Below are 19,245 nucleotides of genomic sequence, written 5' to 3'. Positions count from 1 at the left end.
GTGCTGAGCATCTCACGTTCTGCAGCTTGATAACTACAGACAGAAAGCACAGGGCACACCGAGAGCCTTAATCAGCAGCCCTACCTTTGACATTTCCTCACTTTTCACTGTTAAAAATGACCCTTCAGGTGTCTTAAAGTAAATGACAGAAACAATAGTGGAGAAAAAAAATCAAGTAAGGAAACACGGAACAAAGAATTTCTATTGCAGCGCAAGTGGAAAAAAAGTAAGAAAAGAGTTATGGCTAAAATGAAACAAATACATTTAATTTGGCCGGTTAAGGTGAAAATTAAACTCTGAATTAAGTACATGTATCCATGAGTGAATATTATCATCCATCTTGCTTAAACTATGACTTTAAGATCACAAACTTTTCCCAAGGTAAGATCATGAAAACAATATATTTTCTTTACACATTACATATGCCACTCTCTTAAGTTAAAAAAAAAAAAAAGGAGGAAAAGTGAAGAAAAATCACAAGTACAGCTTTCCTTACAAAAGCCATCACTTTTGATACAGCATAAGATGCATTATTGGATTTAATTAGTTACTAAACTTACTAAATTCTACAAAACATGTGGTCAATGAAATGCCTTCCTCCCACAGAGGTCTGAAACTCTGTTCCTTTCTGAGGAAATTCTAACTATGTACCAATCTTATCTGCTTTCATACAGAAAATCTCTCATCCTAGAACTTAAGACATCTGCCAGAACTGGGAGGCATAAAGTAGAGAAAAACAACATTGATTCACAAGGACTCGGTGCCTGTTAAACACGATTGGATTTGCAGAAAAACCTTGAAAGCACATGTACTCAGAAAATATTTAAAACATCTGGTGAAACCTCCATGAGGGGAGGGGGGAATACAAGCTCCTAACATGAGAACAAATTAAAATACTTCATTAAAAATATTTTTCACCCCTAGTAAAACATTCTGACTTTGAAAAAGAAAAATGGAAATGAATGGCGCAAAATCCTAGCCCTGGGAGAATTCAGAAACTGAAGCCGGTACATGGCACAAATTGCTCAGTATGAGTGAAGCTGGTGTACTGCCTTGAGGGTCTGAGGAGTAATTTAATATTCAATTCAGCCCGTAATAGGAATCCCATGCAAAGAATTCACATCCACAAAATCATTCTGGTAAAATGCAGAGGGAAGTAAGACTCCTAGAAGACTTGCTTGCACACCAGCAGTCACACCAGGTAAACAGTGCATAAATATCATTTTACGGTGCTACCCCCAAACTCACAGACACTCAGAACTTTAAGGAAATTCTAATATAAAAGCATAAATGTTTAACACGAGCAAGCACCGCCCTCCTCCGCTCATCCCGCTGGGCAGGTACAAGGAGGAGACAGTGGGTCCAGCCCCGGCACAGCGCCCACGGCCCAGCCCGCAGCCTGGGACAGGCTCTCCAGCACGGCCGCCCCACGGCAAACCTGCTGCTCGCAGCCTCCGGAGCGTGACCATTCGCTCCCGGCCCCACCGAGGACACGGCTCAAGCCTGCACTTCTTCGGGACTCTCATCTCCACGGGCTTCCTGGATTTGCTGCCACCACAACGTACTACTGCACGGATGAATTGCCAACAGACACGCGTGAGTTAGGGTAAACCCTACAGCTAACACAAGAAATATGCAGCCCGAGCTGCAATAAAGAAACATCTATATGTATTTGCAGATGCAGTTTCACAAAGACTTTTTCAACCTTCACCCCGAGCCTTGAGCTACATATCCCACACCCCTGGCCGCTGCCGAAGTGCAAACTAGAAATACTACCCCAGTACCAGCACTAACTGCACACTTCCCCCAGCCCTTACGGACAAAGTGAAAATACTTATTTCACTGCAACGTTACCTTTTGAGCAAAGAGTTATGGGAAAGCAGGATTACGAGAAGACTTTGTCCACTTATGTTATATTACTTCAAAGGTGAACTTAAAACAGAGGTAGGGGTAAATCATCTGCGTGTACAATACTCACAGAAATATTACCCACTATGTCAAACTAGAGCAATAACTTTATTCGCTCACTTAATGGATATTTCTCACGGATAAATGTCATGCAGTGCATTTGAAAAAGCAGTTCCATAATTTTTTCACCATGGCACCCTTAGTAAGCCCTTCATTTTTATTTATTTTTCCGTGAGTCAAGAGCCCAACTAAAATTTTAAATAAAACATGAAGAGACTTCACTATGCAAGACCCTTCAGATGGAAATCATTGCAAAAGTCAGGCAGTGCTTGACCTAAAATCCCTCTGTCATCTAATGAAGGTCTTAAACATCAGAGCTTAAAATGGGTCGGAGCAGAAGAAACTAACGTCATTTTTATATTTGGTGGATAAAGCCTTCATATGCAGAAAACATTTCTGAGATTTTGGTTCCAAAAAGACCAAAAGCAGAGAGATCAAAAGAGGATTTAGTAAAAATCATGGAAATATTAATTTTTATCTCATACAGGGCTGATTAACAAGGCAGGTGTGTCTCTTCATTCTCTAACTTATCAGAAACTGGTGAACATAAATTTTATTCTTTTATATAATCTTCTAAAAACGAACTGCTAGCATTGCTTTAAATGTTATTTCATTTGAAACAGCCTCGGTAGTCATTTCTCACTGTTATTCTCTCTGCAAACCTGCAAAGGCATTTACTTTAATAGCCTGTATTCAAGGGATGGCTCCTTTCCCCAGACCCCCCTTCAGAGGCTGGGCGTGCACACGGAGAGCTTCCCTCTTCCGAGCCCACAGGGAGCCGGGACACACTGAAGGGTGGTAAGGGCAGGACGGCCATCGCACCCAGACGGTGCGCGAGGGAACAGGGTACAGAGGCTCTCGACCGCAAAGAGCAGTGAAGACAACGCAAGCCCTTCAGTGCTCATTAACTCTGCGTCATGCTCTTCCCGCAGATTTAGGCTGGCTTTTCAGTGCCACGTGGCAGGACCTGTTATGCTTCAAGGTCTGAGAACGCGTGGCAAGAAAAAGTACAGCTGCCTCTTTGCAGAGGTTTACCTGTTTGGGAGCAGCACCGCATAAAGTGACTGGATACCAGTGTCAGACCCAAGGCAGATGATACTGTTGGTTTAACCATAAAATTTCACAGAAGTTTCTTAAACCCAATTTTAATCTGAAAAAAAGCTAACGTGGGACTATCTGCATTCATGACATACTGCCTATGACCCAAATACACTTCCCAAGCATAATCATGGCTAGGTAGGAACTTCCTATGGCCACATAAAATTGCTCTGTGGGTTGAACTGAGAAGCTCTTGACTTTGTAAAATGCCACTTAGCCTTTCTCTTCCAAATACACAAATGACCATTTGTAAGGCAACAAAGGCAACATCCTACTTCACTAAAAAAAATAAAAATAAAAAAATCTTTCACATAAAAATTTAGTTTTACAGTGTGAGGTAAGTCACACACAGAATGGGATCCACTGGCATCTGTTCCAGAACTTGTATCTTTCTCATCAATGGAGATCAGCCAGCACAGCTAAGTCTAGGCCATAGTCCATCACATCCTGAAATAAGGTGTAAAACAGTTCAGGTGAACTCACCCAAAAAGTATCTAATTCCTCTCCAGGAACGAGAAACGGGACTGCCTCGAGTGTTTAGCTCAGATGCAGAACCTGAAGTCTGTTGATATTAACCTCATCCGTTGTGTCTGCTTCGAATCAGCTGTTGCCCAGCAATTGCAAGAGTCCCAATTTTACTTTCAGTTGCAAACAGTGCTGTACAGAGAGGTGAATCAAATCCAGCCCCACAAGATGAGGTTTTAATGGTTGATCAAAGTTTGTTTTGAGAAGCCTAGTCCCTGACTCATATGCACAATTTCCAGAAGCTAACACAATGGTTTGCTATTGCTGTCTTTGCACTGCCCTTTACTGTATGCATGCAAGCAGCAGTATAAATATTTTAACTTAACCTAAGCACCACTTTTTGCTTTCGTTTGTAAACCCACATGGTCCCCAACTCCCTTCCACATATACAATCACTTCCCGATTCTATAAATCCAAAAACATTGACAGAATCAATTACCTAAATCCCTAACGGAGGCAAGAAACACAGACCTGGAACACAGCCCGAGTTCATGTCCGCCTCCAATCCCAAGCAGCCGAGCTCTGACATTGGCCTGGGTGGCGAACACCACCCCAGCGAGGTGCCCGCCATGTCACAAAGGGGGACGCCGCCTGCCGCCGCAGTGTCACAGAGGGGGAGGCGAGGGGGCCCTGCCTGCAGACCAGTCGGGGACACTGAGCCAAGCCGAGCCAGCAGGAGAGCCAGAGGTGGGCTCGTGCCTCGTCTCACCTCAGACCGGGATCATGGGCTCAAACCAGGCTTTGTCACATCCATGGCATCCACTGCTATTGGGGGCCAAAATCTCTGGAGAAAAGTTCTCCTACATATATTCTCACCCAAAATGCTTGATCTGCCCCTAATATGAACCCACAGCATTTCTGAAGATGGAGCTCATCTTACTTATGCAATTCATTTAAAATTTACGACAAGAGATGGGTGGGAGACGAAACAAATTTTATCTTTCTAAAAGTATGAAATAAGGCAATAAATTAATGGAAAGTTATTTCTCATCCACTCCTTTATTTCTGTATCATCTTTCAGCCCTTTTCAGTGCATGAGAGAGTAAGTAAAAAACAAACTAAAAACCAAGCCTATTCAACTAGCACTAGCCATCTGTCCCTGTTTCATCCCCCTCAAAAGAACATGTCAAGACACAGAATTTAAAGCCACTTTTTCCCAGTAATCACCAAAAGAGATAGTCTATCTCCAAAACACATCCTCGTCTGAAAAAAAGAGTACGTGAGTTCACATGTTGCAAATGCAATAAGGAAGCAAGAATCCCTTGTGAATTAAGAACAAAATCAAGCAATAATGCTCTCACTGAAGTGCAAGGTTAGCCTAATTGAGGATATACTTTAAGTATAATATCTTACAGCCTTGGGCTTGTGGTAATAAATATCCACATCCTTCTTTGTTTAGGGGGGGGGGGGGGGACGCACGAGCTGCAGCCTTGAACACAGCGTAACCCTGCAGCCAGCACGGCACAGAGCCCCCAGCAGCACAACGCTCTTCACTAGCCCTACAACACCCTTTCCATTAGATCATCCTGCCTAGGACTGAGCGAGTAACTAAGCACATTTGACAAACTCTGCATCCCCTCCTGTTGGCAAATTGTCTGCGAGTAACTTATGTCAGTAATCAACCCCCCAGAGACCAACGCTGTTGCCTCAAAGCAAAGCAAAATGCGACCGGGATACCAGTTACTCCCGCGGACTGGTGGTTCTGGATATTAATGATGCCTTGAAGCATACTGTTTTATCACAATTCAGAAGTACCACCTATAAATACTGCATGAGGTTTTTAGAAACTGTTGAATAAAAAAAAGTGTAATATGTACACATGCCTCCATAAAGTAAAAAATCTCAGAGTGGTTGTGTATACTGTGAAAAAGCATTCCCTGCTCATTTCAGATTCATGTTCCTTTGCCTTCACTGCGCTCCTTCTTGTTTGTTTACAATGAAATAACAAGAAATAGAGGAGTAATCAAGAAATTATCTATAGAAAGAGTTATTAAACTTACTGATACATGTGTGTTGACGAACTCTTTCAATAAACAAACAGCTTTATCACAACAGGATTAAACCCATGATACCACAATGCAATGGAATTGTGCAGCTACACTGTAATGTGTGACTGGATAAAATGGCATAACATTTTTGCGTACATAAAAACACAGTTCCCTTAAGGAAAATGTTACCTTTCATTTAAAGTAGGGGAAAATAAAACCCAGCAACACCAACACCACCACACATGCATATCAAAACATTCTGAGAATACAGCTGTGATTTCCATAATAGCTTCTTGTTCAAGTGATCATTAAATCTATTTAAGATGTCAAATTTAGACTAATATCCAAACCTGACTTCTTAAACTATTCAAATTCAATACTTCACATCTTCATAACCCTTCCTTATTATCTCTCTTGTACTACATTGTGTAGGTATGGTAAAAAATACCACCAGGTATCAGATACAATACCATCTTTTTATTACTCCCCATTATCTGTACTCAAAGATAGAAGCCCTCGCTGTATGGAATGACATCTCGAAATGTCTCATTACTTAGGTTTCCTCTAGAGTTCTAAAATTCTTTACTTTATTGGTTTCAGTGATTTTTTTAATCCTACTAGAAGCTAGAGTATTTTGCTTGATGGTGTACTGAGAAGATTGAAGATATTAAAGGTTAATTTAGAAACTTAAGCAGTTTAAAATCCATTTGTTTTTACAAACGTGTCACGGCCTCATCAAAAACACATGGTTTTTAAACCGCTCAACAATCCCAAATTAACAGCAGAGATCTATGCTTGGAGAAAACACCAACTGGAGATCACTCAAGTCAGAACTGTGCTGTGGAAAGAACAAATTTAGCCTCATGGAAGAAAGCAGCACCTGGTACTGATTTCTTGATTCAATAACTCTGGCTTTGAAACAATCACATCCTTGATAGAGCTACAGGGATATATGTGATAAGAACTCCTGAACGGCAAGAGCACCAGAAGGTGAGGAAACAGACTTTGCTAAATCTTCTCCTCAAACTCTGATGCATGAGAAACCTTCCTTATTCAGCTGCCAACAGCTCGGTGCAAGCCTCAAGTTCGGGGTTCTTTTCCTTTTATCTGACATGGTAAAGGAAACATCTGAGAACCTGGCAAGGAAGCAAAAGTGGGAACATTGGTTAGGAAATCTTTTGGATTTCATTCCTGGAACTGCACTGGAATGACGGGCACCCGAACACCGACTGGTCGCCGATGAAGGCTCCTGACCAAGGAGACTCACATCATGGAAAGCTGACCTGACCCAAAGCTCGGTGGAGCTAGTGGAAAACCTCCCATTGACTTTAGCAGGCATTGCCTCTAAAGCCATAATCTTTCATTATAAATGTGGATGACTTTATCTACATTTTGTAAGCAGCTATTTAACCCTAGAGATAACTCCAGCTGATAAAGCTCCAAACATCTGTTTTTTGATGAACTCATCTTTCTCTTCCTCCCTCTTCTAATCTCTTGCTTCCTTAGTTCTTCAACACTTGAAAATGACTTTATTTCCATATATAAAACTGACTCACGGTTGAATGAGGACTCAAAGAGATACAAACAAGAATGAAAAAGTTTGGCCATATGTGGGAAAGAATGCCGAAACCATCGTCATTTTTTAAACCAGGACAGATATGAACTCACCTCTGCAGTTCTTTGCCGACATACTAACATGCAGTGTCCCAAACCTTTAAACAAAGGCACTTAGAAATATTAACAAATTAATTCTGAGAATATGCATTTGGGACTCTAGATAAATACTTGTATGAAATCAGTGAAGTGCCATATTTAAAACAGCAATTTTAAAGTACTTGAAATTCACACACTTATTTATGCACTCACACCTTTAACTGGTTTGCGTAGTATTGGATTTTTTGAACACTCAAATTGTGAGATGCTAAGAAAAGACATATACGTATTTAAAACAGATGCCAGAAGTGGCTCACCCGTGGTTACCAAACAACCCAATGGCTTTGCCAGGAACAGGACAGATCTGCCACCACCAGCTGGCTGCCTTCCTGCCTTACAGCACAGCGCATGGCACCGCTCAGCAACGCGCAGAACACACCTCTGAACCATTCCCACAAATACTTGCTTGTTACATGAGGTGTAAAAATGTTTTTTAGGCCTCCAGGTTACCAAAAATGGCCTTTCCCCAGGAAATGCCAACTGCCCTTCTCTTAGCAGACATGGAGAATGAGAAAAAACGAATACATTTGAAGCCTCGGACCCTATCAGTTTTTATCTTTTCTTAACTAAATGAACCAGTCCTTCCAACACATGGTCATAGTCTCCAGTGCATCTTACTCTTGTTGCTCTCTTTCAGCTTTCTCCAACTTATTTACAATTGCTCCAAGTCTGTCACCTCAGCTCGTCACTTCAGCTACAGTCTTCCTGCTCACAGCTACTTCAGTGAGCCCACAACAGCATTCGCCTTTGATCCTTTGATGGAAGAGCATAATGCCCAGATGCACCATAATAATGCGCTACAATGCCCAGAACCTTCTGGCTGTTCACTAGGATTGCACTGCAAACTACTTTTTTCTTTCTAGATGCAGTGACTGTGCACACCTCACTGATTTCAAAACAGTTTATAAATGTATGAAGAGAATGCTGAACTGAAACCTTGACATCCAAAGTGCCTGAAACTCCATCTTAGCTTTTTATGCAATACTCTATATACCAGTTCAGATTTATTAAAATACTGAACAGTTCTTAACCTAAGAGAGCCCTCAGGAGCTATACTTGATATGTCCTACTAATTTGCCAGTGAACTACTAAAAACTACTCTGAGGGCACAGAGAGATCCACACATTCAAATGCAAGCAAGGTCATGAACTTCAGTATCTCAACAAATTCACAGCCAGAGTCTGCATGCATGCTCTCACCTATGAGAAATAAACTTGCTGCTTATTGCAGGGTAAGGGCACGCATGCACACAGGGAGCCTTAGAGCAACAGCCACGCTGCTGGGTCAACAAGGACGTAAGATGCAACAAGTTCTTTGCTCCTCTGCACTTTTAGTACATCTTCACAGCCAGCTGCGCACTCGCTTCTTATCATTCTCATCTAGACCAGGGTTCTTTCCTGCTTCTGTGACCAGAATATGAAACCGATGCTCAGAGTCCAACTAAAATATGTAACAGAGATCACTTGAGCAAAGACATCACTGAAGTGCACCATTTCCAGCTAGCTCTTCATCATTTAAGAAATGACGAAGAAAATAGACTTCTCTGGCCAGCGTTTCGGGGAGATGTTTACTCTCCAGCCTTTAGGAGAACCTTACAATTACCCCATATCTCCTTTCAAAGGAACTGACGCACCTACCAAAGGCATCCTGAAAACAAAAGCAGCAGTCTGGTAAAAGGCACCGCCAGCTGGTCGGTGTCACACTGCCACAAACCGTACACTCCTAAACCATGCTGGGAAGCTGCACGTGCACAACGTTGTGCTTGCACAACAGTCCGCTAAATATTTCGCTATGAACATCATTTGCTTTTACAAATAATAGCTTCAAGAAGCAAACAATGTAATTTTATTATTTCGAGTCACAGAATTACACGGTAACTTCAGAGGTTGGATGAGATCTCTGCAGGTCATTTGGTCCAACGCCTCCACACAAAATAGGACCAGCTAGATCAGGTTGCCCAGGGCCACGTTCAGTCTCTGAGCAGCCTGTTTCGCTCTTGAGGTGAAAATTGTTTTCCTAATATCTACCTGGCATTTTCCTTGTTGCAACTTGTGTTTGTTGCCTCCAGCAATAACGTGTCCATGTGAGAAGAGTCTGGCTTTATCTTCTTGATACCCTCCCATTAAACAGCTAAAGGAAGCAAGAAAGATCTCCCAGCCCCCTCGCTCTTCTCTACTTCGGGCCAGGAAAAGAAAAAAAAAAAAAAAAAAAAAAAAAAAAAAAAAATCAGTCCTCTAAACCTCTCTAAATATATTTTGCAAATAATGTTCTATATTAAAAATGCTTTTTAACTGTAACTGCTGAAATGTTCAGAGAGACCTGCAACATATAATCACACCAAGACCAAGAACTAAGACCTCCCTTGGTTATTTAACACAGCTAAATAACTTAAAAGGAAAAGCAGACAAAGAGATGACCCTTTTCACGATATCTCATGTAGCTGGAAAAGGGTTTTATTTACAATATTTAAATGCAGTACTGTGAAACAAAACAACTTGGTTCACAGGCAGTGCACCCGCTGCTGAACTGTCACTGCCTGACATCCTGTCTTATCTGCCAAATTGCTCATTAGGTTTGGCAATTTTCACCTGCGCCTCCAGTTTATATTTCAGCAGGGAATAAACATCAGTCTGCTTTAACAATCTTCTGCAGTGAGCTTCCAACCTCTTCTCGGAAAGCACACAGGCACACACAAAAAACGCCTTGTGTACCGTATGCTTAGAAAAAAAATGCATCTCACCTGATGAAATACAACAAGAGGAAGTTTAACTTGGGTAACAGAAAAGCACTAAAAGGGAAAGAGCTAGGTAGGAAACGTAAATAAACCAACTGCTAGTATCGACGAATTGTATTTTCACATTGCAAAACGACACAGGGGGTATGGGCCTGCCTCCTTTTTGTTTCCACATTTAGATAGGAAGATTCAATTTGACACAGCCCCCCACGTGCAAAGTACAGGCTGTGTTTGTGCATGGGAAAAGAGGGAATCCAGATGAATATTACTTTTCCAGCTGGACCTGATCTAGCTAACCTTTCCCTTGCTGGGAGAGGAGCGATGGCGTGATCTATAAACAAACAAAAGGGGTAGCATGGCAACCAGAACAAAGAGAGGAAAATCTCAGCAGGCCCTTAAGCCCCAGCCTAATGCACCGAGATGCTGCCTCCGAATGGAGCCCGCTCCGTACCCCTCGGGTGCCGGTGAGCGGGAGCAGAATGGCACAAAGCTACGCTTCTGCCAGAGAACTGCTGAGAAACAAGAGCTCAGCTCGCGAGCAAAAAGCACCAGAGATGTAAAACAAAATGTCTAAAATGCTATAAACCAATTTCAGACGGAATACTGTTTTTCATTTGTTAGAAGTAAAATATTCACCGCCAACCCTGCAATTAGCTAGAAAATTACAATAATTACAGCAATTTTGTATCCCATCTCCAATCCAATTAATAGATATATGACCTTGTCAACATGTAATAATCAGGATCTGCATCTACCACAAAACTGGATGGGTTTTATTTGCTGAATAGAACTTACACAGTAAGAAGATAATTATTTGAAATACTGAGAATACCATTTGTATGCTATGCTTCACTTCACAAGTTATCAAGGAAATACAATAGGGATATTATTTCCATTTTCAATGTATATTTAAATGAAATTCTTGAAATAGGTATGTTTAATATGGGATAGTATTACTGGACTGGGGTGCTAAGCCTGTGGTTTGGAACATTTAAAAAAAAAATACATCTAATTGTCAGTATTAAAAAAAAGCAATTGGCTAGACAAGAGGACATCTCTGATTTGTGATAACACATTTATGACAAATTGTTTCACCCATTTTATTTTTGCACGCTTTTATAAAAGTGTCAAAAGAGCTATAATTCTTAACAACAGTTTTAAGTCTTGTGCATTTCTATAGACCTTTGTATTGTAGGGTCTCAAAGCGCTTTTTGGCCATTTTAGCAATCAGTGAACTAGCTAAGAATTCCATGTATTTTCCAGAGTGACACCAAAGATAAGTGAGCTGTCCGATATATCACTGAATTTTATCTGTGCTATGCGATTTTGATGCACTAATACACCAGATGATCACACTAAGGAGAAAATGTATTTGCCTGCTCTAACCCCCCGAAGTCGAGAACCCAGGAGGACAGCTTTTTGGCTTATGCATGGAAATGAGATATGCATTAAGCAGTGGCATACCCTAGTGACAGCAAAACAGAAGGGTCCTGAAATTCCAGGATGCTTCTTTATTCTGCCATTAATCCTTTCCCTAATTTAATTCTGTGTTGCAATGAAGCATAGTTATAGCATGAAAAGATACACGTTCAAGTCTATGTAAGCTAATTGTTAAATGTGGTTCCCTTAATTTTATAGAAAACGCTCTTGTACAAAACCCCTCAAACTTAATATAGAGCTGTAACTTTTCCATTTGTGTTTTACCCGATTACTTAAACACAGATTTTATCCATTAAAAAAAACACCTTCAGAAAAGTAATCTCTTGGGCATTACAAATAGTTGTTTAAAATGCTATTATCTGTAGAATATCAAAGGTCTGACTGATAATGACTTCTGACAAGAATTTTCTGGAACGGAATCACTACTTCAAAACTTCGGTGAGCAAAATGATAGACATTTTTGTAAGTGGGGCACAATGCTTTATCCAACATTGTCTTGTTTGCATGGTACTTTTAACAACAATGAAAATTACACACTAAGTTTCATTTGGTGATTCTTCTTCTTAGTAAGCTGAAATATTCGAAGATCCTGCCTGAGCAAGAACTGTGAATTCCTTTCTTTGTGGCTTTGCAACAAATCTTCCCCATGTTGAAATAAACAAAATAAAGCGATGTTCCTTGTTATGGTTTCTGGGTTTTAAAGTGTATTTTTGCAACCCAGTAAATGCACATATCAGCAGGTGTTTTTACGGAAAGGTGACAAGCATAACCTAGCAACATTGACAGGTTCAGCAGAAAGTGCTCCTATCTGTAGTTTCTTTTTACCCTTTTCTTCATTAGATGGAATAAAACTGGAAAACTGAAAATTGCATTTGGAAACTTTGCTGTGATTTTCAGTGTGAGGACAATTTTAAACTGGCAGCACAGAAGGAGCTTATTGTTCCTAAAAGCAGTTTATAAATAATTTATTAAAACAGAAAGGTTTGTTTACTTGCATGCAACAAGCATTTATGCAGTTTCTCAATTTTGATCAGCTTTTGATAAGGACAGATAATGAATCATATTCCCAGCAGCATGAATGGGTAACAGCACTTGGCATCCTTGTAAATTAAGATGAAACACGCTGAGATACCGAGAACGTTTACTTACTTGCACGAAGGACTGAAGGGGTGACCTCAATTTCACTTGTTGCTTGGTAAGGCTGAAAGGCCGACACCGTGTTGGAGCCAAGCTCACTGCCAAAAATCTCCGGGCTTTGCGTCCCCGTCGAGCTGGCGCTGGTGCCGTCACCTCCATGGTGTGGATCTTGCTCATCAAACACAGCTACAAGCTGCAAATGACAATTTAATCTACCGTTAAAAATAAAAAAAACTTTCAACAACAAAGTGCCATTGTAGATCAGCATTTCATCACTTCTTCCCACCAAAGAGCAAGAAACGTCTATCAGCAGAGACTCAGATCAATGCCTAGATCACAACATCATCAGCTCAAGGAAAGGCAGACATTAATTGGATAGTACAAAGGGTCAACAGCTCCGATGGGACACAAAACCCATCCCTGCGTGCCGCAGAGTGAATGGCACCAAGTCAGGAAAGGAAGGGTTGCACCTTCCCCAGCAAACCACTGCATCTTACCCAGAACTGCAGAAAACTACCCGAGTGCCGATCGATGCCTGTGCACTGGAATTTATCACCTGTGTTTTGAAACCTCTATATGCATCATTACTAAAAAGTCAAATCATGAGCAAAACCACATTTTTACAGAATAAAAACATACAATGAGAAATATTGTTAATACACCTTGAAAGCTACAGGCAAAATATGAAGCCACCCTAGAGTGTTATAATCACTGCAAATTATCATCCATTAATCTATTATCTATTAATTTATTCTCTATTTATACAATTTAAGTTGTGGGCTTCCCTTGCAAAATTTCTTTCATCAAATTTTCAGAGATACTTCTCTTTTTGTTTACAATCAACTTCTCCAAGATGAGCCTAAGAACTCAAACCCAATTTGAAACTTAGCCAAGTCAGTAATTTAATAAAGATTTACTCAATCAGTGTTCACCATTGCAAGGGAAATAGGAAAAACATCACAGTGTTTTTCGGTAAATCCAAGAAAATTTTTCCACTGTAAATGAAGGCTTTTATTTGAAACAAATAATTTATTCCAATTTATCTTCTATGACCTACTGAAAGGGAAAAGGCCAGCTCTTATACACATTTAATTTTAGAATTAATTTTCAAGATGAGTAAAAAAAGTGTTATGGATAACAGCATTCTGCAGCCTATAAATTAATCTATAATGTAATATTTGAAAGACATTTCCAAGAAAGCGTTACATTCTTCTGTCCAAATTGGTAGGGTAAATGGACCAAATCAACTTAAACCTACGCTGATCTCCGCAATTGTTTATTTTGTTAGAACAACACTTAAAGCTTTGTATAAACTAAAGGAATCAGAGGTCACTTTCTCTTTTCTTTTCTTTTTTTTTTTTTTTAAGTGAATCTGGCATCATCTCATCCTACACATTTTAATATTAGTCCCTTTACTCAAATCTAGCTTACACAAACATCAGTAAAAAAATTTGAAAACCGCACTGTAAGCCCAAGTGGAAACCATTCGGGAATTCAGCTTTTGAAAGTACTTTCAGGCATTAACTTTTTTAACGAGTAGTTTTGAAATTGCAGAGAGTAGCAAACTTCTGCCAGTAATTCCATACCTAATGCAAATTTAGGCTCTGGCATGCACTGACCAGAAAGAATGAACTGGTAATGGGTAAAACATCCGTGCTCTCTCCAGTGCTATTTGAAAGGTAGGGAGCAGAAGGAAAACCAGGCTGGAGCTGCAGACAGCTAGAACATGCTTCTAACATACAATTCATTATTTTACGCTTGAGAAATCTACACACAGGAAAGCAACAAAAGAGACGTGATAAAACCTAAAATGTCAGTAGCTCAAGAATATTGGAAATTTAATTTTTTAACACATTGTGAAATACCAATGCTGACATAAATTGAAGTGTATTTCTCAAAAGAAGCAGACTTTACCACAACACTTTAACTATCTGTTTTATAACAAGCTAATTACCCATCTCCAGCAACTGAAAATAAATTAATCCACAAGTGAAGAGGTGCAAGGTATCAGAACAAAACACACACGATGTATTAAAGAATTCTAGGCATGAAACATCAAATCTTTTTCTCCTTTGCATGGCATGTATCAAGATAAATCCCCAAATTACATTCTGTTCCTTTGAGGCTGATTAAAAAGTATTACTCAATGCATGCTGCTGCAAGTATTGATATATATATATATATATTTATATATATATAAAATATATATATACTATATATGTAAAAAGGTATGTGCATATAAATCTCTATATATGTGTGTTGGTACTGTAAGTTGCCTCCGGCTTTTTGCCTATTCGAGACAGTCTACATCCTATGACTTCAGAACATCTGAAAATGAATGCTTCTCATTTCAAGCTTAGCTTTTGATCTTATGTATTTTAGCAGGTATTTGCCACTTTGACAGCATCAAACCTTCAAAAGGCTTCAGTTCCATTACAAATCATACCAAGCTGTAACATTTTTGCATACAACATGTGAAGAAATACAAGCCATGTTAGTCTTCTCCAATTCTAATTAGCGTTACATTTTATTCTACAGTAGCAGGTTATAATTCAACCCGGGTTTGCATCAGCTCTGCTAGGCAGGTTAGGAAGTTCATTGTAAAACAGCGTTGCAAAGGTATGCTCGCTCCGCATAATGAGCTAGAAAGTCTTCGGGACTGGAAGACTTACTGTGAATAGACAGTGTTGGATCTTGATTTCGAGAGCTTGATATGCCACTCCGTGGATGACGGTGAGCTCACAGGAAACAAGGACGGCCAGAACATCTTCCACTGTATTCTGATATCAAGCATTCAATTCTGATTTCTCCAACACATTTTATTTTAATCAAGGGCAATTCTTCAAGGATAAGGAGAGGACACACAGAAGTGTGTACTTTTGTACCTCTCGAGGCCCTAAAATCACAGCTCAACTACCATTTTTGCAGGAACAAGAAACAAAACAAAAATCATCAGAAGAGCCACCTTACGGCTACGTAGAGCGAAGCCACCCGAGTGGGTCACTGGGCCTACGAAGAAACCTTTGCAGCAGAAATCCACAGCAATAATATGCCAGGGAAACAAATGGCCTTTCAGCGAGATGCCAGTCATGTTTAAAGGCCAAAGACATGTTTTGGCAAAGCATGGAGCACAGATTACTAGACCAGCTTTTATCAGCCCTGAAGTCAATGGTAAACCTATGGTATTTTGCTGGGTTTTAAGTATGAGATTTACAGAGAGTAAAAAACAAAGATGACTATCTTTTCTGGAAACAACAGCATCTTTTCTGTAGAGAAACTGCTTCCACGTTGACTTTTTTTTTTTTTTTTAGTTAGAAATAAATGACTGAAATTACCATAACCACGCACAGTGTCAGTCTTCAAATGCAATGACCTGCATATTCCTTTCCAGAACCACTCTATGATTACTTCCAATACCTCACATGAGCTGTGCCTCCTGTTCTCTGTCCTTCAGTTTTAGATCTCATCACTTGCAGTGACCTGAGATACTCATCTATACCATCCATTCTTTGCAGAAGGGATCAGCAGAAGGGCTGAACAAACCATAACCATGCATGAAGAAAGCAGAAAATAGCTTGGGTCTTCAATATCAGGGCAATAATAGCTCTTCAAAAGATCCTCGACCAAAATTCAGTGAAAGTTGGAACCATTTGGCTTGTTTGAACCTTTTTTTTTTAAAAAAAAAAGACAAACCCACAGCCAAAGACCAAATTTCACATCAACAATAATAACAAATAATAATAGTAGCTGTTACAAGTTATCCACCCCCTATTCCATGGGACCTGAACTTGAATGCATCAAAGACCTGAAAATATGGTTAAATAGATTACAGCTGTTTTAATGACCGGCGGTAACAGAACACAGTATTTGCATTTTTCAATCACTGAACTAAAAATCTGGAAAACAGAAATAAAATCAAGTGGCAACAAACCACTTTGTCTTCTCAAAACAAATTTAGTAAGTGATAGGCTTAATTTATACTGGCATGTTTACATTTCTAATTATAATATGGCAAAAAGCAACGGAAAGGAGGTTTCAATACAGATCCACATCCTTCATCTGTGTAAGCTGCCACAGGAAGCATCATCAGTTTGAACAAGATAAGAATTTGGTAACCAGTGTAAGCACATACTAATTTTTCAAGAAAAAATGGAGTTTTAAATATTCAGTAGCACTTTCAAATATAAAGAGAGCAGCTTTGTTCAGATCACAACTTATGGAAAGGTTCATTCCATTTCAGCAATGGAATTAGAGTAAGTCCTTGAAAGGTCAATATGCATAAACAAAAATACTTCTATTTTTTAAACTCCAGGGCAAGAAATATAAGTAATCTTATGAATTATCAACAAAAGATATGACTTTTTTTAAAAGGGAACAACATTCAGTGTCTGACCAACGGCAATTTTTTTTAAATACAAGGAACTGCAGTAAAACTCAACAGTTACCCCACTGGTAAAAATCATACTTGTGATCCTGAGGATATTTTTAAGAGGTGTTTTTTTTATTGCTACCATCATTCTCTGAAGACCAAAAAAAAAAAAAAATAGGAGTACAGTTTAAAAACCAGCTACCAACTTGACACTCCTCTCTTAACTGATCAAGACTCTTTTTACAGCAAACAGAAAAAGAGGAAGCAACATAATTCAATCCTTTTTGCTAAATATACCAGCTTCATCAAACAAATGGCTTACAAAGAAATGATTCTACAGCCTGAGATATCAAACCAAAGTTTTACTGAGACGCCTTTGGCTGTGGCATGGCAGGAAGGCATTCCAGCAGGTAACTGCATTCAGCCCTCTATAGCACATCTGACTGACCTGCCACAACACCACACTGTACAGAATTAATTACACTCCAACCTTTAGTTCTTTCTGGAAGAGACACCAGGATGAGCTTCTCTATTGCTCTGTCTGGGACTCAACATATCATACTCGCCAGGTTATACTTAAATAAATAAAAAGCAAGAAGACTGATTTACTTTAATATTGACACAGCAGCAGCAGTCTGCATTCCAACATTAATTATTACAATTTCTGTCTATTCTAAGGTAATTAAAAATTAGTAAACACATACGCAGTCTTAATTAATTGACTAGATTAAGTACTCGAATGTTAATTAACTGAATTAAAAAACTATTCGTACCAGCAATGGTTGTTTACATTTTCATTAAGTACTAAGACCATATAAAACAATCCATCACTGTCAAATGGTGCTATCAGGTCATCTCCAGTACAAAACCAGAAATCCTCCACTTAACGGAAACTTCATAAAGATAGAAACTTCTGGTGTATTTTTCCCCCCACTATGACAAGTAAGATTGTCAAAAAGATCACTTGAATTTTGCATATTCCTAACTATCTAACCAAAATTTGTTAATTCTTTTTTAATATTTATTGATGAATCTCATACTGGTTCATCAGTAGGCACCAGTGATGATTTCAGACATATTTTAACGTCAGTTAGGATTACAGCTCTATTCTGTTGCTAGATAGCCAGCAAGTGAAATTCTGGTTTTCACATCCTCTGGTCTTTGCATCCTCTGCGCTTCTTGTTTGCTCTTTTTAACAAAGAGTGAACCTGAAATCACTTATCTTTTTTAATGATTAGGAGACATTTTAAATATCTGGTTTCTTCTCACCAGAAGAACACTTAGCAGATAATTTCATACAAGGACATTCCCAACTTTTTCCACTGTTCAGTGACCAATTGCTCTGTAGTTGATCTGTTGAGCAACCAGAAGCATCTGGATTCTGCTGGCTGAACCGTGCGCTTCCCCTCCTGGCCCATACAACAGCTTCCAGATGTGGTCTTCCCTTGCACAGCTGCTGTGCTCTTCTGGCATTTATGCTGCACATCTTCTCCTGCAGGACGGCCATTCGTGTATGAAACTGCCTTTCACACAAGGAATTATTCTTCTGCTTCCAGCAGAACAGAGAGCATAGACCTCCTGAGGCAGCTCTGAGTGATGGAGCAGCTCAACACCCACCTCCAGTGAGGCGCCCACGCTGGCAAGGATTCTAGTTCTCAGTTCATGCTTAATAACTGCATAAATAACTTTTTCACAGGAGACTTTGGTCCTTGAAAAGAGAGATTTTGATGGTCCAAATGAGATTCTAAATTAGCCTGGTCAGTATATCTCCACCTAAAATAGCTACTTCCAAGCATCTCCTTTAAACCCTGATGCCGGAGGGTTAAGCCCAGCCCTGTCCTGCAGTCTCAAAGTACAGGTCCCTGTCTGCACACACGTTCTGACAGACACCTGGATCTGCTGATGTGAGAGATTGCAGTCACTCTCAGAGCACTGCCATACACTTTCAGACATGTGCAGCAAGCATCTGGAAAGAGAACATGGCGGAGGCTGGCAGAAAATTTAAACGCGAGCATCACTGGCGTCCGTTCCTCAGCAAAAAACTTTTCTAGGCTTAAGCAAGCCCACACAGCAAACCTGCAAGGCAACCGCAGAACTGACCACACATTTCCTCTGCAATGAGCACAACCAAAGCAGATTGCAAGAGAATACACGCAGTTTTCTACAGTAAGTCTTCAGGGTTGGCAAAAACCAGGTGTACCCAAAGCAGCCTGCATATTACTCAGTCCACGTTACAATGCAGAACCAAAGAGTCCTTGTTTAACAAGGCCCAG

General features: G+C 39.8%; 1 protein-coding gene across 26 annotated transcripts in view; it reads right to left on the bottom strand.

The window, feature by feature from the left end:
- The window catches only part of PARD3 (par-3 family cell polarity regulator), a 460,486-nt gene that overhangs the window by 289,870 nt on the left and 151,371 nt on the right, over window positions 1-19,245 (bottom strand). For all 26 annotated transcript variants that reach the window (XR_012585424.1, XR_012585425.1, XM_074574241.1 and 23 more), the window contains exon 3: window positions 12,616-12,796. Coding sequence is in view for 24 of the 26 variants with exons in the window: in XM_074574241.1 (XP_074430342.1) it covers window positions 12,616-12,796 (181 nt within the window). In the remaining 2 variants the exon portion in view is untranslated. The remainder of the gene's footprint in view (window positions 1-12,615; window positions 12,797-19,245) is intronic.

The sequence above is a fragment of the Larus michahellis genome, chromosome 2 (assembly GCF_964199755.1).
Source record: "Larus michahellis chromosome 2, bLarMic1.1, whole genome shotgun sequence".
NCBI classification, from domain to species: Eukaryota; Metazoa; Chordata; class Aves; order Charadriiformes; family Laridae; genus Larus; species Larus michahellis.
The sequence above is the reverse complement of the archived record's forward strand: the minus strand, read 5'-3'. Positions and strand labels throughout refer to the sequence as shown.